Source organism: Durio zibethinus, chromosome 17 (assembly GCF_047325235.1).
Source record: "Durio zibethinus cultivar Kanyao isolate XHJ-2024 chromosome 17, ASM4732523v1, whole genome shotgun sequence".
Classification (NCBI taxonomy): Eukaryota; Viridiplantae; Streptophyta; class Magnoliopsida; order Malvales; family Malvaceae; genus Durio; species Durio zibethinus.
In genome coordinates this window covers 3,764,939-3,789,673 of record NC_143178.1, presented here as the reverse complement: position 1 = coordinate 3,789,673, position 24,735 = coordinate 3,764,939, and the positions used below count along the sequence as shown (strand labels likewise).

General features: G+C 36.3%; 3 protein-coding genes and 1 pseudogene across 11 annotated transcripts; 2 read left to right on the top strand and 2 right to left on the bottom strand.

Annotated features, from left to right (window-relative positions):
- Positions 1 to 481: 481 nt before the first annotated feature.
- Positions 482 to 14,166, top strand: LOC111277986 (transcription factor jumonji (jmjC) domain-containing protein). Of its 5 annotated transcripts, XM_022864432.2 has the most exons (34): positions 482 to 563; positions 715 to 2,063; positions 2,638 to 2,695; positions 3,031 to 3,153; positions 3,747 to 3,804; positions 3,917 to 4,053; positions 4,264 to 4,422; positions 4,532 to 4,618; positions 5,119 to 5,301; positions 6,032 to 6,184; positions 6,288 to 6,473; positions 6,558 to 6,623; positions 6,766 to 6,861; positions 6,951 to 7,037; positions 7,151 to 7,267; positions 7,359 to 7,566; positions 7,651 to 7,715; positions 7,833 to 7,891; positions 8,006 to 8,137; positions 8,236 to 8,395; positions 8,473 to 8,808; positions 9,123 to 9,302; positions 9,443 to 9,504; positions 9,894 to 9,972; positions 10,536 to 10,685; positions 10,778 to 10,872; positions 11,085 to 11,196; positions 11,275 to 11,348; positions 11,919 to 12,066; positions 12,230 to 12,391; positions 12,972 to 13,067; positions 13,157 to 13,252; positions 13,331 to 13,533; positions 13,727 to 14,166. In XM_022864432.2, the coding sequence occupies exons 2-34, from the start codon at positions 742 to 744 to the stop codon at positions 13,986 to 13,988; spliced, it is 5,511 nt and encodes a 1,836-aa protein (XP_022720167.2). In that variant the 5' UTR covers positions 482 to 563; positions 715 to 741; the 3' UTR covers positions 13,989 to 14,166. The 5 variants fall into 5 exon arrangements, 4 of the variants coding, with proteins under 4 accessions (XP_022720167.2, XP_022720190.2, XP_022720194.2 ...); XR_016329071.1 differs by lacking the exon at positions 11,275 to 11,348; XM_022864455.2 differs by lacking the exon at positions 3,031 to 3,153.
- Positions 14,167 to 14,741: 575 nt separating this feature from the next.
- On the top strand, positions 14,742 to 19,476 carry LOC111278046 (AT-hook motif nuclear-localized protein 5-like). 4 transcript variants are annotated; one of them, XM_089746138.1, is made up of 6 exons: positions 14,745 to 15,889; positions 15,980 to 16,265; positions 16,765 to 16,832; positions 17,553 to 17,684; positions 18,317 to 18,475; positions 18,971 to 19,476. In XM_089746138.1, the coding sequence occupies exons 1-6, from the start codon at positions 15,827 to 15,829 to the stop codon at positions 19,196 to 19,198; spliced, it is 936 nt and encodes a 311-aa protein (XP_089602264.1). In that variant the 5' UTR covers positions 14,745 to 15,826; the 3' UTR covers positions 19,199 to 19,476. The 4 variants fall into 4 exon arrangements, with proteins under 4 accessions (XP_022720222.1, XP_022720212.1, XP_089602264.1 ...); XM_022864491.2 differs by having other exon boundaries at positions 15,694 to 15,889; positions 17,553 to 17,687; XM_022864487.2 differs by having other exon boundaries at positions 14,742 to 16,265.
- Positions 19,477 to 20,328: 852 nt separating this feature from the next.
- LOC111278076 (putative glutathione peroxidase 8) lies at positions 20,329 to 22,282 on the bottom strand (annotated as a pseudogene). The gene is made up of 6 exons (XR_016329072.1): positions 22,083 to 22,282; positions 21,787 to 21,862; positions 21,544 to 21,606; positions 21,181 to 21,299; positions 20,666 to 20,834; positions 20,329 to 20,548 (listed from the first exon to the last, which is right to left on the bottom strand). The product of XR_016329072.1 is annotated as a putative glutathione peroxidase 8 (transcript).
- Positions 22,283 to 22,782: 500 nt separating this feature from the next.
- LOC111278069 (putative phospholipid hydroperoxide glutathione peroxidase) lies at positions 22,783 to 24,536 on the bottom strand. The gene is made up of 6 exons (XM_022864510.2): positions 24,244 to 24,536; positions 24,078 to 24,154; positions 23,806 to 23,867; positions 23,450 to 23,568; positions 23,115 to 23,282; positions 22,783 to 22,994 (listed from the first exon to the last, which is right to left on the bottom strand). Exons 1-6 carry the CDS (start codon positions 24,289 to 24,291, stop codon positions 22,968 to 22,970), a joined length of 501 nt encoding a protein of 166 aa, XP_022720245.1. The 5' UTR covers positions 24,292 to 24,536; the 3' UTR covers positions 22,783 to 22,967.
- Positions 24,537 to 24,735: the final 199 nt, after the last annotated feature.

Sequence of the window (24,735 nt, the reverse complement as noted above, 5' to 3'; positions counted from 1 at the left end):
TTTAGACTCTAATAAAGAAGAAAATAATAAAATGAAAAAAATAAATTTCTTCTCTAATCAATAACTGTACGAATGATCACAGCCGTTCATCCGAAGTCAACGTCTACAAATACCTTCATGCTGTATTATAAGGCCGTGACACGTGCACACAACGGTAATGTTAGATGCTAAAAACAAGTTACAAGTATCACTCGCCATAATCGACTCTCTTGCACACGAAACTGAATCTCATCCAACCATTTCACCCCTAAATAATTCTATTTCCTTCCCAAACCAAGCGTGCATTCCAAACCGCGCGTGGATTTTTCCTCAAAACTCGATAGATACTATCAGAATAACGACGAAGATCGGCGGTCTACAATAACAAACCCCAGGAAAGTGAATTACCAATTTCGTAAATTTGACCAAATGTAGATCCTCTTTAAGTAAAATCACATGCCCTTGCATTAATAAATAACAGGGTTCATTTTTTTTTAGAGCCAAATCTTCCACGAAACTCATTTCTGTCTTTTTTTTTCCTTTTCTCTCTTACTGACAAAGAGAACTTCACAATCTCCGCTAAGGTACGCTTAAAACCCTAGAAAATTTTACTCTTTTATTTTTTTTAATTTCTTTATTACTTGAATTTGAAGTAAAGAATATTTTACTGATAATTATTGTTTGTGAAAAAGAGTTGTGTAATTCATATTTATATTTGCATGGTGTTTTGTATAGATTGAATGTGTTGGAGTGGTGGTGTTGATGGGGAAGGGGAGAACTAGGGCAGTTGAAACAGGGCAAAACCTGAGTGTTTCATCGACTGGGTCATTGAGTATACCCTCGGGGCCGGTTTATTACCCTAGTGAAGAGGAATTTAGGGACCCATTAGAGTATATTTATAAGATCAGGCCTGATGCTGAGCCTTATGGGATTTGTAAGATTGTTCCACCTAAAAATTGGAGCCCTCCATTTGCATTGAATGTGGATTCTTTTACTTTTCCTACGAAAACACAAGCCATTCATCAGTTGCAGGCAAGGCCTGCTTCATGTGATTCCAAGACTTTTGAATTAGAGTATAATAGGTTTTTGGAAGGACATTGCGGTAAGAAATTGAAAAAGAGAGTGGTTTTTGAAGGGGAGGAGTTGGATTTATGTAAATTGTTTAATGCGGTGAGGAGGTATGGGGGTTATGATAAGGTTGTGAAGGATAAGAAGTGGGGGGAGGTTTTTAGGTTTGTGAGGTCAGGGAAGAAGATTTCAGAGTGTGCTAAGCATGTGTTGTGTCAGTTGTATAGAGAGCATTTGTATGATTATGAGGGTTATTATAAACTATTGAATTGGGAGAGGGGAAAAAGTTGCAAGAGAGGCATTCATGAGGACGCAAAAAGTGAAAATAAGGTTAAAGTTTCTAGCTCCAAGAGGAGACGGAAGAATAGTGACCATGAGAAAGTTAAGGTCTGTAAGGTAGAGGAGGAAGAGCTTGATCAGATATGTGAACAATGCAGAAGTGGGTTACATGGTGAAGTGATGCTACTTTGTGATAGATGTAACAAGGGGTGGCATATATATTGTCTGTCACCACCATTGAAGCAGGTACCACCAGGTAACTGGTATTGCTTTGAGTGCCTGAATTCTGATAAGGATAGTTTTGGTTTTGTTCCTGGCAAGCGGTTTACTTTGGAAGCTTTTAGGCGTTTGGCTGATCGAGCCAAGAAGAAATGGTTTGGATCAGCATGTGCTTCGAGGGTACAAATAGAGAAAAAGTTTTGGGAGATTGTGGAGGGATCGGCAGGTGAGGTGGAAGTTATGTATGGAAGTGATCTGGATACTTCTGTTTATGGGAGTGGTTTTCCACGTGTAAATGACCAGAGGCCAGAATCTGTTGAGCTTAAGGCTTGGGATGAATACTGTAGGAGCCCATGGAATCTCAATAACTTGCCCAAGTTGAAAGGTTCAATGCTGCGGGCTGTTCACCATAACATTACAGGTGTCATGGTTCCTTGGCTGTATGTTGGGATGCTATTCTCAGCGTTCTGCTGGCATTTTGAAGATCATTGTTTTTACTCAATGAACTATCTTCACTGGTATGTTTCCTGTAAAGTCGTATGCACTTCTTTTTCAGTTGTTCATGTTTACAGACTCTTCTTATTGCTTTTGAGGTTTACTGAGACATGATTTGTGTGGTTATGTTATAACATATGTCTAGGCTGTTTCCTATTACTAGGGCATGTACTTTATAGGAAGTCAAAAAGTTAGCTAAAAATTATATAGAGGAATTTAGAGTAAAAGTTTAATATCTTGAAGATGGTTTAGGTTTTAACTGATCATGTCTGTGTTCAGATATACTCCATGGACCTATAATGTCTGGTCCATTTGTGCTTTTCATCTAGGAATTTTATGTTTAGGCTCTTTTTAGAAGCAATGAAGACATTACTGGAGGACTGAGGAGAATATTCAAGTAATAATATAAATAATTTAGTTGGCATATGTTTCAATTTACCTAAATGATATTAACATAATGTTAATGAAAGCGGACATGGTAGAATAAATTTTCCTTTTTTCAAAATAGAATTCATTTCTATAGCTCTATATAAAAGATATGCATCAAAATTTAATTGATTTTATCCGAGGTTTGATTTTTTTGTTTTGTGCTTGCAGGGGAGAGCAAAAATGTTGGTACAGTGTCCCTGGTAATGAAGCTAGTGCTTTTGAGAAGGTAGTCTTTTATAATTTTAATACAATATATTGCAGTTTGCCATGTGAGTTCTTTAAAGTAATTTTCTTTTCTTGTTGCTTTACTTATCTTTTTATTTTTTTTCCCTCATTTGATACAATAGTAATATTTAAACTTCTATTTGTTGTTTCTTGACAAAAAAATTTATTTGCAACATGATTTGCCCCCATTTTGCTTTTTTTGATGGATGGATGGTCCTTTTGTTAGCATCCAAGCTAATGCATTCACGGTTCCTCACTGGCATTTTCACGAATTTGGGTAATGGTCTCTCTTGTTTTCAAAGCATGTATGCAGCTAACATTGTCCACTCTTTGTAGGTGATGCACGATTGTCTTCCTGATCTATTTGATGCACAACCTGACTTGCTCTTTCAGCTTGTTACCATGTTAAATCCATCCGTATTGCGAGAAAATGGTGTTCCGGTCTATAGCGTGCTACAGGTTTTCTTTTATTTATTTCAATTTGTTTTATAATTGGATAAAGAAAATAGTTCGAGTCTTATGTTTGCTCAAATTTATTGTTTTTTTAAAAGTGGCTGTGGGTTTAGAACTCGGTATGTGAGTAAGTTGGATGTTCGGTGCTACCAATCCCATGCATATATGCTGTTTTTATTGCATATATTAGCTGAAAGTTGCAGTGGAAGGTTTTTTCTTTGGTTGCATCTGTGCTAGGTTCATGTATTTACGAGTTGTTTTTACTTTTCATGTGAACTTTGAGGTGGCTGTTTAATGTCTTTTCTTTTAAGTGATTGTTATTTTTGGTTGGGCTGGTCAATAGGTGCCAATAGGCCATAGGCACTGGTTAAGGGTAATTAAGATACTAGTTTAAGAAAGGTTTTTGTATTTAATGTACTATTCTCACTAAAATCCAGAGGGACAATTTATTAATTACAAAATATTTTCTATAAATATCACCTTAATCTGCCTACCAGACACTTTTAACAGTTCTCTTTTTGTTTTGGTGCATGTTGATCAATTTTGTTTGTTGCCCTAGATTTCTTTTATTTAATTGTTGCATGCTTGACTTTTGCTAGGAGCCAGGAAATTTTGTCATTACATTCCCTAGATCTTATCATGGAGGATTCAATTTGGGTAAGCTTTCATAATTTTTTCAAGTTAGTACTTTCTCGATTTAAAGATAGGATTTTGTGTGTTCTAAACTTATAAAGAATCATTCGTGGTGAACCTTGCTTTGTCTTTTCAGGTTTAAATTGTGCAGAGGCTGTAAATTTTGCTCCTGCTGATTGGTTACCACATGGTGGGTCTGGGGCAGAGCTGTATCAATTATATCATAAAGCTGCTGTGTTATCTCATGAGGAGCTTCTTTGTGTGGTGGCCAAGGTATAAGTTTCCTTATCTGCTATCCATTATTTCAGATATAAGTGTCATTAAACATAACAGTTTAATGGTCTTATAGTTATTTGTGATAAAGAAAACCAAGATGAATGTGAGTCACTATGAGCGGTGGAGTTAAATTGAACCTATGTTGAATGTAGATGTCAGATCCCAAATGATTCCTATTTTTTTATTGCATTGTTTGGTTTTGAGCAGAGTGATTGGGATAGCAAAGCATCAGCTTATTTGAGAAAAGAATTACTCAGAATATATTCTAAAGAAAGGACATGGAGGGAGAGGCTTTGGGATAGTGGCATAAGAAGATCATCTCCCATGTCTCCTCGGAAATCTCCTGAATTTGTGGGTACTGAAGAGGTGATACTCATGGATGGAGAAAGGACTCTGGTTTTGATTTCTTTATTTTCGACGCATTTATAACTAGACAGTACTTGATCATGATGATATCTCCTGATGGCTTTTATAGGATCCAACATGCATCATTTGTAAGCAGTATTTGTATCTTTCTGCTGTTGTTTGCCGCTGCAGGCCATCTGCTTTCGTGTGCCTGGAGGTAACTTAAGTTGGTACTGATAATTTCTGATCTTAATAATAATTTTCAAGCAAATGACTTAAGCCATAGTCCAATGCATTTGCATTGTCTTTGCTAATATCTGTAGATACATTTAAATTCTTGAAACAGTTTTGATATTTTGAGCTCTTATTGCTTGGCCATCCTCTGCAAAATTCAATATGCATAGATTTTTATTTTTCATTATGGTTTCCCTTAGTTATTGAGGTTAGTTTTCCTTGATGCCAGATGACTGGAAACTTTATGGATATAAAAGCCCGTGGTTTTGTATATAATGGGATTTTTTATAATACAAAGCATTCTGTTGGTTTTCCTGCCACCCAATGTTACTGCTTCCTTTTGAGGCTAATTTCTTGAAACGGATTTGATTCTAGAATTCTGTGCTGAACGTGCTTGGGGGTCATCCTATCTTGAAGTCCTTTAGCATTGTTACTTTTAATGTTTTATTCTGATTTTGCTGACAGCATTTGTTTATCATGCAGCACTGGGAACACCTTTGTGAGTGCAAATCCAGGAAACGTCGTCTCCTTTATCGTCATACTCTGGCAGAATTGGCTGATTTAGTGCTTATAGTGGATAAACATGCTTCGGAGGAAATACCACAGAGTGATGGTTTAGAAAGGAATATCTCATGTTCTAATGAATTGAATGCTTCGAAAAAGAAGGTTTAATCATTTTCTTTTGGATATTTGTTCAAGGATTGTTCCATCTTTAGTTAGTGATGAATTTGGTTATACCATGTGTTTTTCGCCCCACTATTCAGTTATAAAGTAACATGAATGTGGAATAGCTTTAATTTGATTATAAGCGATGATTTGATAGCTGTGGTGATTTGATTTACGGTGGCTAAGAGGAAAATTAGTTGTCAAAGAGTGTTATTGCTGCAGATTAGTTTCTTTTGAAATGCTTCTCGATAGACATTAGTTTGGCTAGTGGGTTTAACTTGTGGTTTCCTTTATGATTCCTGTTTATCTTGTTCTTGAGTTACCATTAATGGTAGAGATTCAAGTGAAGTCTCTTCAAACTGGTTCAGAAACTGAATCTACCTAGACTTTGGATTTGTGAAACTCATTAATAAGGCCTTCTGCTATGTTCTACTTTAATTCCTGTAATGCCATAGCATCCTATCCGGTGATAGAGCTCTCTCCTTTTTGGTGGTTGTAGTTGTAGGGCATGTGTTGCTCTTTGGATGAGGTATTTATCATCCTCATTGCCTTGAAAATTTTCCATCTGGACAATTATTCTAATTCTTACTGAAGTTATTTGTTCTTTAATGTATTGTACCAACATGCGTATGATCTCTGGACATTAATACTTCACAATTTAGTGATTTTTGGTTTGAGGGGATGTATATCTTTTTGAAGGTGCATCACTGAATTAATTTAACACATGCAGGTTAAAGGTGCCCATGTTACTCATGCTCAACTTGCAGAACAATGGCTTTCGCGCTCGTGTAAGATTTTGCAGAATCCTTTTTCAGGTGATGCATATACTAATCTGTTGAAGGAAGCTGAACAGTTTCTATGGGCTGGTTCAGAGATGGATGCAGTAAGCTTTAAGCCTAATATGTTTCATTCTTGTACTGCTCTTCATTCTGTACATTATTATACTGATAGCTGAAGTAATTATTTTTTCCTCTCATGTAATATAGGTCCGGAATGTGGTAAAGAATCTGACTGAAGCTTGGAAATGGGCACAAGGAATAAGAGACTGTCTTTTTAAAATTGAGAACTGGCTTCCTGGGGGTGATTCTGAGAAAGTTTCACTTAAAAGGGTTAAGAAATTGCTTAGTTTTGATCCTCTGCCCTGTAATGATCCAGGATATCTCAAGTTGAAGGTACATTAGTGTAGTGATTTTATTGTTTAATCTTTCCTTTTTTATCTTTGTATGAGAACTCTTGTAGCTGGTTATTTTGTGCAGGATTATGCTGAAGAGGCCAGTTTGTTGGTTCAGGATATTGATGCTGCTCTATCAACATGCTCTAAGGTATCTCTAGACATGCTTCTACATCTTATTCCAACTGCTTAAATTAAACTTTTTGATTTTCAGAAGAACTTATAGTTTGGTCTGGAGTGATGCTTCTCCTCTCCTATTATCTTGATAATTATTTTCATCGTTTAAATTCCAGATCAATGAGTTGGAGTTATTGTATTCAAGGGCTTGCAGCTCACGAATCCATGTGAAACAAAGTGAGAAGTTATCAAAGAAAATATCTTTGGCAAAGGTATATCTTTTTAACATTCATAATTTATTTTGTTATCTCTGAATGTGTATTTTCATTCATGATCCACTTTCATCATTGAGGACCTTTAGGTCTGGATAGACAGTGCAAGAAAAGTTATCTCAAATAAATGTCCTGCAGCGATTGAGGTTGACATTCTTTACAAGTTAAAATCAGAGGTGATTGAATTTCTTTATCTTGTGAAACAGCTGTCTTCTTTGAAAAAAAGACCCGGGAATATTGATGTGATTTTCTTTATACTCTATATGATATTTCATTATTATTTGGATAGATATTGGAGCTTCAGGTCCAAGTTCAGGAAACAGAAATGATTTTTGATCTAGTAAGCCTGGCTGAATCATGTCAGGGCCGGTGTAGATCTGTATTAAATGGTTCTCTTACTCTAAAGGTAGTCACTTTGCTCTCTCTCTTGTTTTTTGTCCCCACTTATAGGTATGCCTGAATATTTAACTTGTACTTTGAACTTCTGACTTGTGCAGGATGTTGACGTGCTTCTTCAAGAAATGGAGAGTTTCAGTGTTAACATACCTGAGTTGAGACTTCTGAAGCAATACCAGATTGATATTTCTTTGTGGATTGCACGTTTTAATGGTATTATAAGAAATGTCCATCAGCGAGAGGATCAACAAAATGTTATTGATGAGTTAAATCGCATTTTAGAAGATGGACAATCTTTGAAGATTCAAGGTTCTTGTAATAGCTGTATACAACTATTCTTTGGTGATTTCTTGGAGTAATTTTTGTTGTTGATTTATCCTTTCCTATGAACAGTTGATGAGTTGCCACTTGTGAAGATTGAGTTGAAGAAGGCATGTTGCAGGGAAAAGGCATTGAAGGTAATGATATCCTTTCACTTTCAACTTTTACTTGTTAGTACGTTACAGTGCATGAGTCATAGCTTATATTTACAATTTACTAATATTTACAGTTTATATATATTATTATTGATTCAGGCATGTGATACTAAAATGGCTTTGGACTTTCTTCAGCAACTGTTGACAGAAGCTGTTGTGTAATGCTTTCTCTCCTTGTCCCTCACAACAGATGGCACCAAGTGTTTTCTTTGTTACACTTTTTGTTGCTTCTAAAAGTATCATTCAGGGTTTGTGTATTTTTTCTATTTCAGATTGCAGATTGAGAGAGAGGATTTATTTCTTAGTTTGTCTAGACATCTTGCTGGTGCTCTGCAGTGGGAAGAAAGAGCAAAGGACATGCTTGCACATAAGGCTCAGATGTCTGAATTTGAGGATCTTATAAGGTTTTATGATCAATTACCATCATCTCTTACCTTACTGAGTTCTTCTATATATTGTTCCCTTTGTTGTGTATAAACATACTGAATTTGATCTTTTTTAGGACATCGGAGGACATAGTTGCTATTATGCCATCTTTAGGTGATGTCAAAGCTGCAATATCAGTGGCAAATTCCTGGTTAAATAATACGAAGCCATTTTTAGAATCTGATTTTTCTGGGTCATCTGCATCTTGTTCTTTGCTGCAACTTGGGGATCTGAAGGTCGGTACTGTCTCCTTCATTCGATATCTTTGCTGAAGTTGTTGAAACAAATTTGAGACGGGTTTTACATTTTTCAGGAGTTGGTTTCTCAGTCAAGGTTTCTTAAGATAACATTGGAGCAACAAAGTCTGCTTGAAAAAGTTCTCGAAAAGTGCATGAAATGGCAGCATGATGCCTATTCTCTACTGCAAGATGTGGAGTGCCTATATGATGTGACTGACATTGGTGATGGTCGGAGCAATGGTCTTATATCAAAAATTGAACATCTTGTTAACTTGCTTGAATCTGCCATAAAAGCTGGTTTATCTCTTGGGCTAGATATTCCCGAGATTCCAAAGCTTCAAAATGCTTCTGGTACGCTGCATTGGTGCAATAAAGTCCTTTCTTTCTGCTATTTGACTCCTTCTTACGAGGTAAGAATTCGTAGTATTTGTCTCAATGTTTGATGCTTTGTTTTGCATGACCTAGTTGCTTATAAGGGGGGCGGGGGTTTGGCACTAATGATGCTGGTATAAAAGTAGGGGTTAATATTGCATAAAATTGAATTAGACCTTTTTTTTTTGCTTTGTTTTGATTATTTGGTGTTTTCTTCTCTCTGCTGCCCTTTTATAAACTATGCATCTTTTAAGTTTGTGTTTTTTTTTTTTTTGGCTCAGAAATCTTCTTAAGTGCTTTTTTTCTTCCATATTGACCACATCTAATGGTGGGTTGTCTTTCTGTTTCACAGGATGTTGAGAGTTTGATGGACATTGTGGAACACCTTTCTATCATGCATTCTTCAGGTAATTTGTTGAACTCATTAATTTTTGGAGCTAAATGGCTTCAGAATGTCTCAAAGGTGATTTCTGCATCCGCAAAGTATGCATACACGTTGATTGATGCTGAAGAAATACTTGCTGAATATCAGGTATTTTTTATCCTTGTTTTGCCTCTCTTTGTTTGTAGGAATTTAAAGCTTCCACATGCACACTTTGGAGTTGGGTAGTTATTTCAATTATCTGACATTTAAACTTGCATTTGGAATTTATTCCTCTATGTCATATGCAGGGTATCAGGATCTCCTTCCCAATGATGGTTGCACAACTTACAGATGCTACCTGCAAACATAGGTGGGTCTTTTGAATGTTTTAACAACTTTCTATTCGAACTTCAGCACTAATATTTATCTTTTGGATTATCTGTAGCTTTTGTTTCAACTTTTTGTATGGTAAGATAACAACTACCCGATGCTATGATGAATGGTTTCTGTATTTTGGTTTAAACTTGTTTCTAAATTTAAGCCTAAATGCATGTAACACCCCTCAGTTTACACTACTGTTTATGTGATGCCTAAAAGACATATTCTTCTTGCTTGTATGATTAAGTTTTTGTTTTTTGCCCTAAGTTTGGGGTTTGAAGGTGGTGAGTTGTGAGAATCTGTTTATATGCATGTGCTATCTTTATCTTGATAGAGATTAATTTATGTTGATTGTTGATTATATGTTTAACTGTAATGCAGGTTGTGGCAAGAGCAAGTGCATCAGTTTTTTAGTTTAGAATTGGGGGAGCGGTCGTGGTCTCAAATAATGCAGCTCAAGGTATGCCATGGATGCGCGCTGGGTAATGTTTGGACAGGAATTACTGATATTGCGAATTACACTTTACTGTTTTTCTTGAGTCTATTGTTAATATTTGCTCCAAGTAATATATTGTGGTTCTTCATCTGGAGATGAGAAAGTTTATTTGAGTTCCTGATCTAATGTCCTGGTGATTTTAATCTTGCAGCTAGTTGTGTCTAGTAAGGTTTTCTAGGAAACTTAAAAATGAAAAACCTACTCCCTGCATTTTTTTCCCAATACTTTTAATTGCACATTTGTATGTTACTCTTTTTATATTATGATTATAGAAGGCATGATATTTTACAGTGAAATTATCTATTCTCTTATCTGTTGTTTCCTAATCCTCTCAGATTAATAGTTTGTTTAAAAACCTTGCTTCACTTGGTATGTATTTGAGAATTCAGAATGTCTTCTTTGAACTGGAAATTTTGGCTTAAATGCTAATTTTTATTGTGGTTAGCTTCCCCTAAAAAGTTGGTTTGTAATTTATATTTTTTAAGCTTAAAAGTGATTATTTGATTTCTTATAAACTTCACATGCAGGAGCATGGAAAGGCTTCGTTCTTTACATGTGCAGAGCTAGATATGGTCCTGGCTGAACTTGAAAAGGTTGAGAAGTGGAAGCAACGCTGCATGGATGCTGTAGCAAACTTTGCCGGGGATGATAACTCACTGCTCTGTTCCTTACAGAAGGTTTTAGTGAGATAATCCTTTTTGTGTTCCAGAACTCTGACGGAATCTTTTCTTATTAGATGCCTTTGATGATCTTTTCAAATATTCTCCAGATCAAACAATCCCTAGACAGATCTTTGCACATGTACCAAACGTCACCGGGTTCTGAGGATTGGGATTTTTTAACTTGTTCGACATGCAAGGACAGGTAAGGTATTTGTTTGGTGTTCAAAAGTTTTTCCACTTTGGTTTCTGTTTCTCACTTTTTTATATCAAGTTTGCAGTGTTATTATATGTCTATAGTTCCATTTTTCTCGTCATTTTGCATGCACACTTTCTACCCACTCAAGTTTTTTAATATCACCTTGTAATTGATATATCCTGTTTATCTCATCCTATTGGTATCTTTTCCTTGAACAGCTACCATTTGCAGTGCGTAGGATATAGAAGTCATGCTAAAGAAGAGTATGTATGCTCATATTGTCAGATTCTCGTGGGTGGATCAATACCTCACAATGGAGTTGGCATCGTGGTATGCGTTTTAATTTGTTTGATTTGTCTTTTAGTAGACGCTTGTATATCTATTGACAGTGGCCCTTGCTTGGCACAGCGACATAATGGCAAGTATTTGGACTTGAAGCTTCTCTCTGAACTTGTATCTGTTGATGAAAATTTTTGTGTAAGGTATACAAGTGACAATTTAAATGCTATTTTGTAGTGTCCGGTATACGTGTGACAATTTAAATGCTATTTTATAGTGTCCGGTATACGTGTGATTAATCTTCAAATTTATGTTTTAATCTACTATAGCATTGCCTTTTCATCCCTGCAAAAGTTATTATCGACTATGTTATTGGGTTTTGTCTATTGATAAAACGTTTTGGAAGAACTTAATAGAGATGGTGGAAGAATATGACATTCTTTATTAAGCTAAACGAAAAAAAAAAAAAATGCAAAGAATTCTTCTTCCATGTGCGATTGAGGATGCTGTGTAGAAATTTAAGGTTTTGGAAAGAAAAAAGAGGCCGTACCAATATCAATGTGTTTCACTTTCACCCGACACTGATTGCCAGTTGCTATTAGCCTGAAATGTTGCCCTTCTATAAGTTTTGAAGGATATTAATGTAGGTTTTTCAACAATAAAAGAATATGAAAATTCTTTTATTTGTTGTTGTTTTTATTGATCATTTTAGTAGGTTTTAAATTTCCAATTTCTAAATGCAAATATTTATTTTTGTTGGATAAATGTTACAGGATTGAAGAAAGAGATATATTACAACAAATTGTGGATCAAGCTTGTGCTTTCAAAAAGTGTTTGACAGAGGTAGTGGACTTTGAAATGCATTGCTACGATAAAGATCAGTTCAGTGCTGTTGGCAAAAAACTCACTACTGCTTTGAAGGTACACTCCCCCCCGCCCCCACTTATCCTGTTATATCATTCTTCATATTTTTTTGGAAGGGAGCATTTAGACTATTTTTAAAATTGAAATGATGTTAGCAAGCTTGAGATAAGTTGCAGCGGAAAATTGAAATGATCCGAGTTAATTTTATTTTTGGGCACAGGCCATTGGAATGGCAGGTGTATATGATCATCAAAGTTATTGTGATCTTGAGCGGGCATTAGCAAGATATGCATGGAGATTCCGAGTTGCTAGATTGTTAGATGCTTTAGAGAATGGTTTAGAAAAGCCTTCAATCCAACAGATTCAGCAGCACTTGAAAGAGGTATGTGCTCCTAGAATATGTTTAGTTTTCAAAGGATGTAAGTTTTGATTTAGAATTATCCGTATGAACTTTTCTAGCTCATTGCAATGAGATAGTGTTAACTAGAGTTCCAGCCATCAGAGATTGACATAATTTCTGCCTGACTTGTTTTGCTTGTGTTACTTAATATATGAAGTGGAAATGGCAACAGCATTCCATAGTTACAAGTTCTGCGTGATTTCAACTATGAGTTGTTAGTCTCCCCTTGTGCCCATTTCAGATTCTTTCATGCTCTTGAAGATATAAGCCCTGCATTTTGTTTCTTATCTAAATCCTTGTTGATTATCTATTAGAATTTCTCACATTTCAAATTGATTTTGCAGTGAGGTCAGTTTGCTTTTTAAAACTTTTAAACAAATTATCTAGGTTGACATTGTGTGAACTGTCAGAAGGGAGAGAAACAATAACATTCTTATTAGAAGGAGAAATATCACATGACATGCTATCTCTAATGGTTAGCAGCATCTGTGGATGTATGTGTCATTGACATCGTTAAGGCATTTTCATTTGTGTGATTCATCTAAAGATAGTTTTTGGATAGGGAGAGGCAATGAACATTTTACCTGAAGATTGCTTGAGATTGAAGCTTTCGGAATTGAAGGACATTGGATTACAGTGGGCAGATTGTGCCAAGAAGGTTTGCTTCCTTTGCCTGTTTGCATGTGTTTGCTACTCTATTTAAGTTTCCCATGGCCCATCAATCAAGCATATCCATTTGTTCTACAGGTTGCAACAGATTCTGGGGCTCTTGGCTTAGATGGAGTTTATGAACTCATCGCAGAGGGGGAAAGTTTGCCAGTTTGCTTAAAGAATGAACTTGAGGTAGCAAATCACATCTTTCTATAACTGAGGATGTCAGTTATTTTTTAAAAATAAAATTTTACTGTTTTCTTAATGCAGTTATTAAGAGCTCGAAGTATGCTTCATTGCATTTGTCGAAAGCCCTATGATGAGAGATCAATGATTCCTTGTGGTCAATGTGGTGAGTGGTACCACATCAAATGTGTTAAATTAGTCTCTCCACCAAAGACTTATATCTGTGCAGCATGTATGCCTGGGACCGAAAACTTGGTGTCCAATTTAGAAACATTGGATCATGAGAGGTATGTTAATGGAACATATTATTGCATTATTTTTTTACTTGTTGATGGTTAAGAAGGTTCCGATGGTATACATACAAATTGTGTCTTTTCTGGCCATACATCCTTAGTCCGTTTAGTAATTGTATAATACCCAATATTTTTTACTAGATCTCAAGTTTTTTACGTAATTGCGTCTCTTTAATGCTTTTGACAGATGTACATTCGCAAAATTTGTGGAGCCAAAGACACCCTCTCCTCGTCGACATACAAAACCAAGAATTGTGCCAAAGAAATCTGAGTCTATTCTCACTCAAAAGATGCTTACAATTAGAAATAGGAATAGGGGTAGTAGTTTATTTGGTCATCCGAGTGGGATAGATCGATTATGGTGGCGAAATCGGAAGCCTTTTAGGAGAGCAGTTAAAAAACGTGCTGAGCTTGATAGTCTTTCTTCATTTTTCCATAGACAACAATAACCACAAGAATAGCTGGTTGGAACTTGGCAATCCATTTCATTAATTCAATTGATTCTTGTGGCTGAAGCCATGTAATTTTTGCCAGCCCAATAATCAATTATTGGCAACTTTCACCTTGTCCTGACCTGGTTCATTTTGGTTTCAAATGTGACCTCCTCGACATCAACAGCTTTATTTACTCTAATGGCTAGGCAAGTTCCAGTAGTGACTAATTTATATCGGAGAACCAATGAGGTCTTACTCTTATTATGCAATCCTTTCAAAGACTCTCCTTGGCGCCTCCGCCTTCTCAGCAGTTGGGAGACTCCCCAACATAAGACCATTGTTGTTTCAGCTCCTTCATGCAATGATTGACTTACATTCAAACTACCATAGTTTCTATTAGCAGTTTTTGTTAAACAGACATAAACCCAATTTATGAGGTTATCACTATTCGAAAGGAGTAGCCCACCGCGGCACCCAAAATTGGAGCTGCCCTATAAACCTTACCTTTTCTGAAATTGGACTTAAATGTTTGTAACCCAACCTCGTAGTGGGCACCTGGCCAATAAATCTGTCAAATTCATAAAACAAAACCGTCCAGGAGCACTTCTGTTCTGTATCAAGTACCAACCATTGAAAGAAACCAAGACCAACGTCATTTTCCTGGTTGTGAAGCAAAATGGTACCTTGGTAACATCATATCCTCCTTTTCCACAATATTTAAGAAATAAATAATAATATAATAGTATTTGTTTTTTTTTTTTCTCCCCTGTTAGAGTCATTGTTTGGGTTTCCTTTACCATCTCTTCTTTCTCACCCTTTATCTCAGTGGAAAACCAAAACAGCAAACTGCAAAAGCATCTATCACCAGAGACAGACACTCATTGAAACAAAAAAAAATAAACACTCCTCTTCTGTTTCAAGGGCTCACTACCCTAAGATATGGCAATCTGATAAGGACATTCACACTGTAAGGGAGTTTTTGGGTACTTTACGTGGGCCACTCATTGTCCCCTCCCAGTACCTTCACTCAACCAAAGTCCTTAGTCAGAACCCTAACACCCTCCCACTTGAGTGACTTGACTCTGTACTGAACAATAAGGAAACCCCCAACAAAATTTTATTCCAATTTTTCTATAAATATAACAAAAAAAGAAAAGGTTTTCTACTTCATACGCTTTTAATTCAAAAGCTCCTCAATTTTCAAATCATTTTTCCTCTTTGTCCTTTCTTTCTGTCACTTTTTTTTCTTTTCCTTGTTCTTGCAGTTATCTTCTCAAAACCCTAGGTTTCAAATCTAGGGTTTTGTTTTTCCTGATGAGTTCAGGGCTCTGAGTGCAAGAACTCCTTAAAAGCTTCTACTTTGTCTGGGTCCTTGGGCTTTCCGTGCTCAGCATTTTTTTTTTTTTTTTGGTTGCTCAAGAGTTAACTTATAATCATGGATTCTTTAAGAGTGAAAAGATTCGATCTCTAACTCTTGTTGTTGCTCTTGTTTATCTGGGTCTTGGTTGAAGCTTCTTGGGTCCTTAAAATTTATTCATTTAAAAAGAAACCCCTGAAAACCATGTCTTTGAACATCCTTCTGTTTGCCGTAGATGATTTAGGGTTAAGAAGAGGATTTCTTTAAAGCTGCGATTTCAAATTCTATTATTGTTGTTGTTTTAAGTATTTTGTCAACGTATTGAAAAACCCTGGTAAAACCCTGTGATCAAAACTTCCTTTTTCGTGCTTCTTCTTTGTTAAAATTTTGAATTAGTTTAATTTTGGGGGTTAAAAGGCTTTAATACACAAAGTTTAGGTACCGAAAAGCCATTCTTTTTTCCTTAAATTGTGATTAATTCCTCAATAGTAAATGCATGGATGGGAGAGAAGCTATGCCATTATCAGGCGGGTCAGCTCCTTACTATATTCATAGAGGGGTAGGTGGGTCTAGTTCTGGATCAGTAACACACACTGGTTTAACAGCATTTAATTCTCAACCAGGGTTCAGGCCCTTATCTAACCCTCAGGTTCAGCTTCAGTCAAATGTCGGATCAACGTTTACAGGGGAGCCTAAAAATGTCAGCTTTCCTCACGGCATTAACATGGGTGTGTCCTTTGGAATGCCACCGGGCGAGCCGGTAAAGAAGAAGAGAGGGAGGCCCCGAAAATATGCTCCTGATGGGCAGGTTTCATTGGGACTTTTGCCTATGCCCGCCAAGCCTAAACCTTCATCAGGATCGGATGCTTCTGGCCAAAAAAGAAGCAGAGGCCGGCCTCCTGGGACTGGGAGGAAGCAGCAATTAGCAACTCTAGGTTAGATTTTGTTGGATTTTGATGTTTTAATTGGCTTGTGGCTAAGATGTTTATGAAGGAAATGGTTACGTGTCTCTTTAAGCTTTGATTTTATTGTCGTACTCAGTGATCCAATAGTTTTAGGCTACAATTCATCTTTGATTCTGTCAATTATGTTATTTGTGCAGTAGCAGTTAATTACAGGCTTTGTGATTCGTTTCTTAAATGAAAAAGGTGTGTTTTTTTTTTCTTTTTTTTTTTGGGGGGGGGGGGGGGGGGAGGGGGGAGGTCCTTAAATTATGCATACGCATTGGTAAGCTAAATTGTTATAATGTTTTTTTACCCTATTTACAATGGCTGCCTCTGCTCATTCTTACTTTGTCAAGATAATAAGGATAGGCTAGAATTTTTGAAATTTAGTGCTTAGTAGAATTAGAATGCTTTTATAAACTACCTGTGTTGCGAATATATGCTACTTGGTTTCTATATTTGTCTTTATAGGTTCAGTTGTTTCTGATAGGTGAATGGATGAACAGTTCGGCAGGGCTGGCCTTTGCTCCTCATGTGGTCACTGTTGGAATTGGAGAAGTACGCTACATTCTTCTAGTTCATTTCATGTTTAATACAGGAAACAATCGATCTTGAACTTATTTCTTTTGCATTTAAAAATGTGAATAACAATCTTTAATATTGCATAGCTGCTGGGATAGATTGATTTGAACACAGGTCTTTTCCACAAAACTTGCATTACTGAGCCGATTAACCCAATGATAATACACTTAAATAAAAATCAGAATTAACGGCTCATGCTGTTATGCATATATCTGGTGATTACAAACATGCCATATCCAATAGAAGTGTTGTTTAGGTCATATGAATTAGAAAAGTATTGATGAAGGCCACTCATTCGCACATTTGCTGATTCTTTCTTCTGATGCTTTTCCTATAAGAGAACCTTGGTGTTGGAGCTCTCTTTTGAACCGGCTTTTAATGACTAATTCATTTAGTGGTGAGCAAACCTTAGAGATAACATTGTTCAACTTGTTCAGTAGGGCACTTCTCTTTGCATAATGGTAACTTTCACACAGAACTTTATTCGATGGCATGACTGTTTTTCCACTTCTGAACTATTGAGTGCGAAGTTGTTGTCCCCACTTTAAGTAAATATGAGCCCCTATGAATTGGTGGCTCAAAATAACATTAATATGTTTACTTATACGATTTGGTTGCAAATAGCATCTGCAATTTCCTAGGGATGTAGAAGGAAATTTTGACTTGGGAATGTGCAATTTCTGTCTTCTTTTTCAGGACATTGTAGCGAAAATGTTGTCCTTTTCACAACAAAGGCCAAGGGCTGTCTGCATCTTATCAGGCAGTGGTACAGTTTCCTCAGTAACTCTACGTCAGCCTGCATCTTCTACTCCTACTGTAACATTTGAGGTTGTGGTACTTGACGCTCCTTTGGTTTTTCCTTTTTAAAATAATTAGAAATGGTAAAATTTTGTATGCCGCGACTCTGTTTTGATGCCCAAATATCTTACTAGGTCCTTAATGCTCATTGGTTCTTTGCTTAGTTATTACTACTTGTGAGTACATATAACTGCTGGGATGAATTTGGGGCTTGAGTAAATTGGAATAGCTTTTGGTTAAAGGTTGGCGTAGCTTTACAAACAAAGTCAAATGCTTTGTGAACAAAGTCAGTCAGAGTTGAGGGTGGGTTTATGTTGCTGAGGGAGGTTGAGAGAGATGAATCAGACTTCCCAATATTTGTCACACTTCCTAAATTAGGTGCTACTTCCCAAACAAACAAAAATTCATATGTGTTTTGGATGGCCTGCATTTTAGCTTATGATGTCTCAGTTGTTAGGCACAGCGTCTTTCTCTGATCTATTTAGTCTTAGACTAAAGGAAGACTTTTTTAATTTCTGTAAGTTTAACCTGACATTATTAGCATTAAGCAAGCTTTTTGAACCGAATTGAGCTTTCTGTTTTATATGTTTATCCTTTCTGACCTTCAATGATATTTATGCAACTTGGAGGAAACTTATTTGATCTGTTTTAGCTTTTCTTAGGGCCGTTTTGAGATATTATGCTTGTCGGGTTCTTACTTGCTTGCTGAGGATGGTGGACCACGTAGTCGAACAGGTGGCATAAGTGCTTCTCTTTCTACTCCTGATGGTCATGTCATAGGTGGTGGGGTTGCAACATTGATTGCATCAAGCCCAGTTCAGGTATCTTTGAATTTGTCTTTTACTTGTGATTGTAATTAGATGCTTATTTATGATGCTCATGCATATTTTTATTGCTATTGCTGACTTATCATTTTGAAAAATAGTCCCAGAATAGAGGATTTGAGCATAGTGATATAGCAAGCACTGTGCATGTAGCATGCATGTTATTTAGATATTCTAGCTTGTTTTGTCCAGTGGTGTGAGTACTGGAGGAGATGTGCATGGCTAGTGCTTAGTAAAATCAGGTGAATCTGACTAGGGTCTTATTTGCATGCGCATAAGGGAAGATTTATATTCTAGTGCGATGTTTTCAGTGAGTGCTGATTGGAATGAGTGAATTTGAACAAGGATGCATAAGTATGCTTGGTGTTATGTTATCGAAATATATTTCTGCAACATGGATAATATCTGGACATCTGAACCTCTTATGTTATCGAAATATGTTTGTGCAACATTAGCATCTGAATTTGCTAATGGCATTATACACTTCTGCAGCTGGTGGTATGCAGTTTTGTCTATGGAGGATCTAAAACCAAGAACAAACAACCGGCCAGCCCTAAAGACAGTAAGGATTCCACGCCCCAGCTCAGCAGTAAATCAGCTATGCCAACTAGTTCACCTTCAACTCCAAATTTCACTACCCCTTCTATGAGTGTTTGGCCTGGTTCACGACCTGTTGATCTGAGAAACCCTCACACAGATATTGACTTGACACGAGGATGATCAGTGCATTTTTGTACATACTGTTGTTGTACATGTACTGAATCTTTGAGAAGTATGAAAATTTAAAACCTTTCCCATTCGCCCAATAGGGGCATCGGGTTTGTGCTAACGTAGATTGTAGCTAAGTCACTGTTTCTCTAGTATTGCTGGTAAACCTGTTGAAAAATCTGTAGTTTGAATTTAAAAGTAACATTAACCTGTAGCAGGAAGAGATGTCATTTTAAGGTTAATGGTATCTTCTTTTTTAAGTAATGGAGATAATCAAGATTTGAATCCCATCACTGGAATTTAGAGTCTAATATTCTTCCGACACAAGAACTAAGAGTTTGGCATTTTATCAATACCCGACTGTTGGTATTTCAAGCAAACAAAGGTTGCCATTTTTTTTGGCCGTTTCATTGCGTTGCAAGTGATTTTCCGAAATTTAAGTTGAAATGTCCGAAGTTGTGATTAATACAATTTCCCAGGTAGGAACCATGGGATTTAAGATGATGTATAGGATCGAGTGAGGATGATGGTGCATAAGATCATCAAGAGTTGGTTCTGGTAGTATGCAAAATACATTTTAAACTCGTTAGCATTGAGCAAATTCATTCCGAACATCATTATATGGTGACCTGTAGAATAGGTTGGTAAAAGAAGAATACATGAACTTCATTTCACCCATCTCTTTTTATAATTTAGATGCCTTGCCCTCAGAGGAGCATGAAATGCCAAGGCGCCCACTCATGCATAATGTTTGTAGTTTCTACCCATTTAGACAACAAGAACATGTTTAAAGCTAAAAGCATATTTGATTATATGAGAATGACCGTGCCACTTTTTGAACTCAAGTTGAATTAACATACTGAAGCTTTGTTTTTCTATACCTTAATAATTTCTCAATGGCCATTATTTTTTTATAATATGTACCTTTTCCATCGTATTACACACTTATGCTTTAGATAATTATAAGCAACAAAAAGTCAACCAACCAAGACGCCACTTCCAACTAGTTTAAGAACTTAGGGCTTGAGTTTGGGGTTCTTTTGTCTATGTGATTGGGGATGAATCCACCACTTCAAGCAGGCTCTGGGGCTAGAACCTCAGAAGTGTGGAAACTCTCCACCTTAGAGGTGGGTACATGATCATTTGAGTGAAAGCTCAAGGTCCTTGAGTTTGATCTTTACTCTTACATCAGACATATGATACAAACATACATTGAGTTTTCGGTCTTGTTAACCGAAAATTTTCTAACATGGTATTCTGCAATACAAATTTCACAAATCTGGAATACATACTATCACGGATGAGTACAAATATTTGATGCTTAGAATTCTGGCTAAGCCATAATAACTTCTTTATCTCATACTGCAGCAACACCATATAAAGCTAAAGATTAAAACTAACTTCACATGATAATGATACCTCAACATAAAATGCCAAAAGGGAACTTTTTAAGCATGAGAATGGCAGAATTAGTTTCACCTCAAGACTAAGTGAAGAAGTGGTGGGGTAATAAGGATGAACAACTTGGCCATCCCTACTGACCAAGAACTCAGGCAAAGTTCCATTGGATGTCGTCTCCGAAAATTCCCCATTTGCCTAACTTTAAGTACTTGTAAAGTGGAGAAGCATTATCACCATTGACTTCAATCTAATACCAGAACAACAAGAGGAGATGGTTCAATAAAATCAAAGAAAAAAATAAAAAGAGATTGAATCAATTACTAACTAACAAAATCAATAGGGAAATAAAAGAGATTGAACCAATTATGTTTAATGAAAGCATGTTATCAATTCTGTACCACAAGTATGCTAATCGGGGCTACCTGATCATCAACTACGTCTCTTAATCCTCAGTGAAAAACTATAAGGTTTAGACCTGGAAAATTTAAGAGCTGTTGGATATGGTAACCAGTGATTGTTGAAAAAATACTCAAGTTTTAGTAAGCTTCAAAAATACAGTAAGGTGCAGCATGGTTCTGGGTTTCTCGATCTACCTAGTCAAAGATGGAAAATTCTGATCGAAAGCGGGTGCAAACAAATTCAACAACCTGATCACTTGATCCTGGTTCCTCCTCTCCAAATTGATTGCATGGAAAAGACGGAATCTCCAAGCCTTTTACAGAAATAAAAGCAAATTTGAGTCTGTACAAAAAATTAATTGTCAACATAATCATCCGAAATGGTATTCATAATTCATTCATCCCAATACTCTGCAGTGTAGCCCACATCATAGTACAAATAATAAGCATAAATAAAAGTTCAACAAATGCATGCAAACATAAGGAAACAGTCGAGGCTACGGTATTGAATAATTATTCTAAAGATGTCAATAGATAAGGCAGGGGACAAACTCAAACCTTGATCATTATACTTTTCATATAATTGATTCAGTTCTGTGTAGTTTGAGTTTGTCATTCCACTGCCACAAAATAACCAAACAGAGAACAATAAACATAAATCCTAATTGGCGAAAGAAAGAAATTAAAAGGTTGATAGGGAGCCAAAGACTCTGAGAAATTAATGGCTATAAACCATCATCAGTTGGCTCAGTTGCAAAGAAACACATCCAATATTGATCACGGAAACACAAAGAAGATATCATTTGGAAGCAACATTAACAATCAATAGCACTTTTCCTTTGTAAATGCTGATGTCCACATCATTTCCCTTAGCATCCTGTCGACAGAAGCAAAACGATCATATACATATATCTTCTTATTTTAAAATACGCATTACTGAAAAATTAATATACAAAAAATGTTCTTTTTTTAATCATTTTCTAGAAAAGAAACCAAGTAGAACCGATTAATCTTCACTCAAAGGGTAAGTGGCCATAAACTTGATGAAAGAGCTTAAAAGTGTACACAAAAGGATTAAAGAAAAAGACCAAACCAACCTTCACAGTACAATCATAGATGGACTCTGAGTTCTTTGTGGTTTGGCTTGCCATTCAGTAATCTTTGTCTTGTCCGATAGGAAATGGAAAGACGAGTAGCAAAGTAGTGAAGAAAGAAGTGAAAGTCAAAACTAGAGGATTCCTTAATGCAGCTGTTTTGACCTCTCTTTAATCTGCTTACACGTGTTCACGTTTTTCATCCTTTGACAGCCCATGTTAACAGGTTAATAGTAAGCCCAATCCCTTCAATGGTAAGCCGAACCCAGTACCTCTAAGTTGCTCGTTGCGGGCCTAGCTTTGAAAAAAAAATGTAAATTTGGTAGTAAATGCACCTCTTTTTCTTTTTTGCCTGTCTTATTTTGTTTTTGATGAAGGCTGAAGACCGAATTTACTTGAATCCATTATCTTCATATTTACAGTGAAGCAAGAAATATGTGTTTATATTTCCCAGAGTGATCATCAACCAAGTCAGTTGGCACCCGCTCACACATGGGTTTTTGTTTTGTAAGATATTACGCTGAAATCCGCACGAATCCTACATAAAACTCACCCATTGTTGATGCCATTTTACAGTAGAAAGAACTGCAATTATTGAGGATATTATTAACGAATTATGAGCATGAAATTCTAGCGTTTTCTTGCTAGTAATAGCAAATACGTATAACAATGCAAGGGAAACAGTAAATTCAAGTTCCTTGGATAGGAAAAAAACAATGATATCGAGGAAATATGTATTTTTCAATGGTAAATTATATGAGGTACACTTCTAAATTCTAGTACAGACTAAACCATCTTCTAATAGATAGGGAAACAAAAAAACAGAGAATTTTATTCATAAAAGTATCTACTTAATTGACTCTGAGTTGATGAAGCAACCTCCAGCAATCAAGCCAGCAGTTTCTTTATATCATTCTGCAAACAGAAACAGCACCAATTAGGAGTTGTATCATCATTTAATAGACGGGGAAGACATGAATAAAAGAAAAAAAGAAAAAAAAAAAAGGAAAGAAGAATGGCACAAACAGGCCTTACTTCAATGCTAAGAGGAGAAGTAGTCGGGGCATAACGATCAACAACATGGCCCTCCTTATCGACCAGGAACTTGGAAAAATTCCACTTGATGCTGTCCCCGAGAATTCCACCTTTGCTAGACTTCAGGAATTTGTATATGGGAGCAGTGTTCTCGCCATTGACATCAATCTGTAATCAAATAACACCACAATAAGTCAGTTCTGTAATGCTCAACTCGAATAACATGTAGAACGCCTAAAATTCCGTGGAAAAGAGAGGAACATCTTATATCATGGAGCTTCCTTAATTGAAAACACTATTAGTTTCATAATTTCACTGCAGCATTATAAATGTACCTTATCAAATATGGGATATTCAGCTTTAAAGCGAGTGCAAGCAAATTCTAAAATCTGTTCATTGTTTCCTGGCTCCTGACCTCCAAACTGGTTACACGGAAATGCCAGAATTTCCAAACCTGCCCCAAGACAGAAACAACCAATGAATTATAAAGAATTAGGAGAAAAGGAACAAATCAATTAATCAAATGACACTTCCTGGACTATTTCAAGCGCTGTCTACACATGAACTTCAATGAAAATATAAAAGCATAAAACTGAAAACTAAAAGGCTCGTGAACGGTTCCCAGCAAAGTGTTCCAGGGTAAAAAGTGATATATCTACAAAAATGAAGCCAAAAAGATGCTAAAGCAAACCTTGATCTTTATATTTCTCATACAATTTACTCAGCTCAGTGTAGTTGGAATCGGTCAAGCCACTGCATCAACATTTAAGCAGAAATTAACAACTATGTGTAGAAGTTAAGCCGAAAAAAGAACAAAAAAGGCCAAAGTGTAGCAACATCATCTAAATATGTAATCCAAAATATCCTTATTAAACAAAAACAAATGATTAATGGACAATTTAACCTGACAAAAATATTTGGTGTTAGAAAAAAATGATCCCAAAATTTGAAATTTAGAAGTACCATTGTGATGCAACATTGACAATCAAGAGAACCTTGCCCTTGTAAATGCTTAAATCAACGTCTTTTCCTCTTGCATCCTGAAGAACCAAAATACAAAAATAATACCCAAATCTTAGAAAAAAGAACCCATGAAAAATAAATTAAAGACAAATATACCCAAACCAACCTTAACAGTGAAGTCATGGACTGATCCCTTGGAGGATTGACCACCCATAGTATGATCAAATCTCAAACTACACGCGAAAGACCTTCGAAACCCTGTTTCAATTGAGGGTGAAACCAGAGAAACTGGCGAAATCTAAGGAAAACTCAAAAGGGTTTGCTTAGAACTCGGTCACAAACGCTTTACGGAGAGAAAAGAACTAGAAACAGCAACTGTAATAAGATTTCGTCGAACGAGCTATTATAAAACAGGCACCTGTTGGGCGTAATAAATAGAAAGTGAAAGAAAGCTTGGTCAAATATCCGCGGGGGGCACGCGTTTCTAGGTTTGTGAAGGCACTTTTACACGGGGCGTTATTATCTGTTTACACGTGTGATTTTGGAGTCATCTGTCAACGTTGAGGGTCACCATTCTTTTGCATCAGAGAATACGTCATGGGCTTTTTTGGCCGTGTGAACGCTTTCAGATTGCCATTCGCCAATTTTGGGTGGTTTT

What these genes read in the sequence shown, in the direction of transcription:
- LOC111277986 (XM_022864432.2), top strand. Translation starts at nt 742, where the DNA reads ATGGGGAAGGGGAGAACTAGGGCAGTTGAAACAGGGCAAAACCTGAGT. An exon ending in TGCAACTTGGGGATCTGAAG is followed by an intron (nt 8,396 to 8,472) that starts GTCGGTACTGTC and finishes TACATTTTTCAG; the next exon opens with GAGTTGGTTTCTCAGTCAAG. An exon ending in TTCAGCAGCACTTGAAAGAG is followed by an intron (nt 12,392 to 12,971) that starts GTATGTGCTCCT and finishes GTTTTTGGATAG; the next exon opens with GGAGAGGCAATGAACATTTT.
- LOC111278046 (XM_022864477.2), top strand. Translation starts at nt 15,827, where the DNA reads ATGGATGGGAGAGAAGCTATGCCATTATCAGGCGGGTCAGCTCCTTAC. An exon ending in CTACTGTAACATTTGAGGTT is followed by an intron (nt 17,688 to 18,316) that starts GTGGTACTTGAC and finishes AGCTTTTCTTAG; the next exon opens with GGCCGTTTTGAGATATTATG. An exon ending in TTGCATCAAGCCCAGTTCAG is followed by an intron (nt 18,476 to 18,970) that starts GTATCTTTGAAT and finishes ACACTTCTGCAG; the next exon opens with CTGGTGGTATGCAGTTTTGT.
- LOC111278069 (XM_022864510.2), bottom strand. Translation starts at nt 24,291, where the DNA reads ATGGGTGGTCAATCCTCCAAGGGATCAGTCCATGACTTCACTGTTAAG. An exon ending in TCCATGACTTCACTGTTAAG is followed by an intron (nt 24,155 to 24,243) that starts GTTGGTTTGGGT and finishes TTGGTTCTTCAG; the next exon opens with GATGCAAGAGGAAAAGACGT. An exon ending in CTTCTCCTCTTAGCATTGAA is followed by an intron (nt 22,995 to 23,114) that starts GTAAGGCCTGTT and finishes TTCTGTTTGCAG; the next exon opens with AATGATATAAAGAAACTGCT.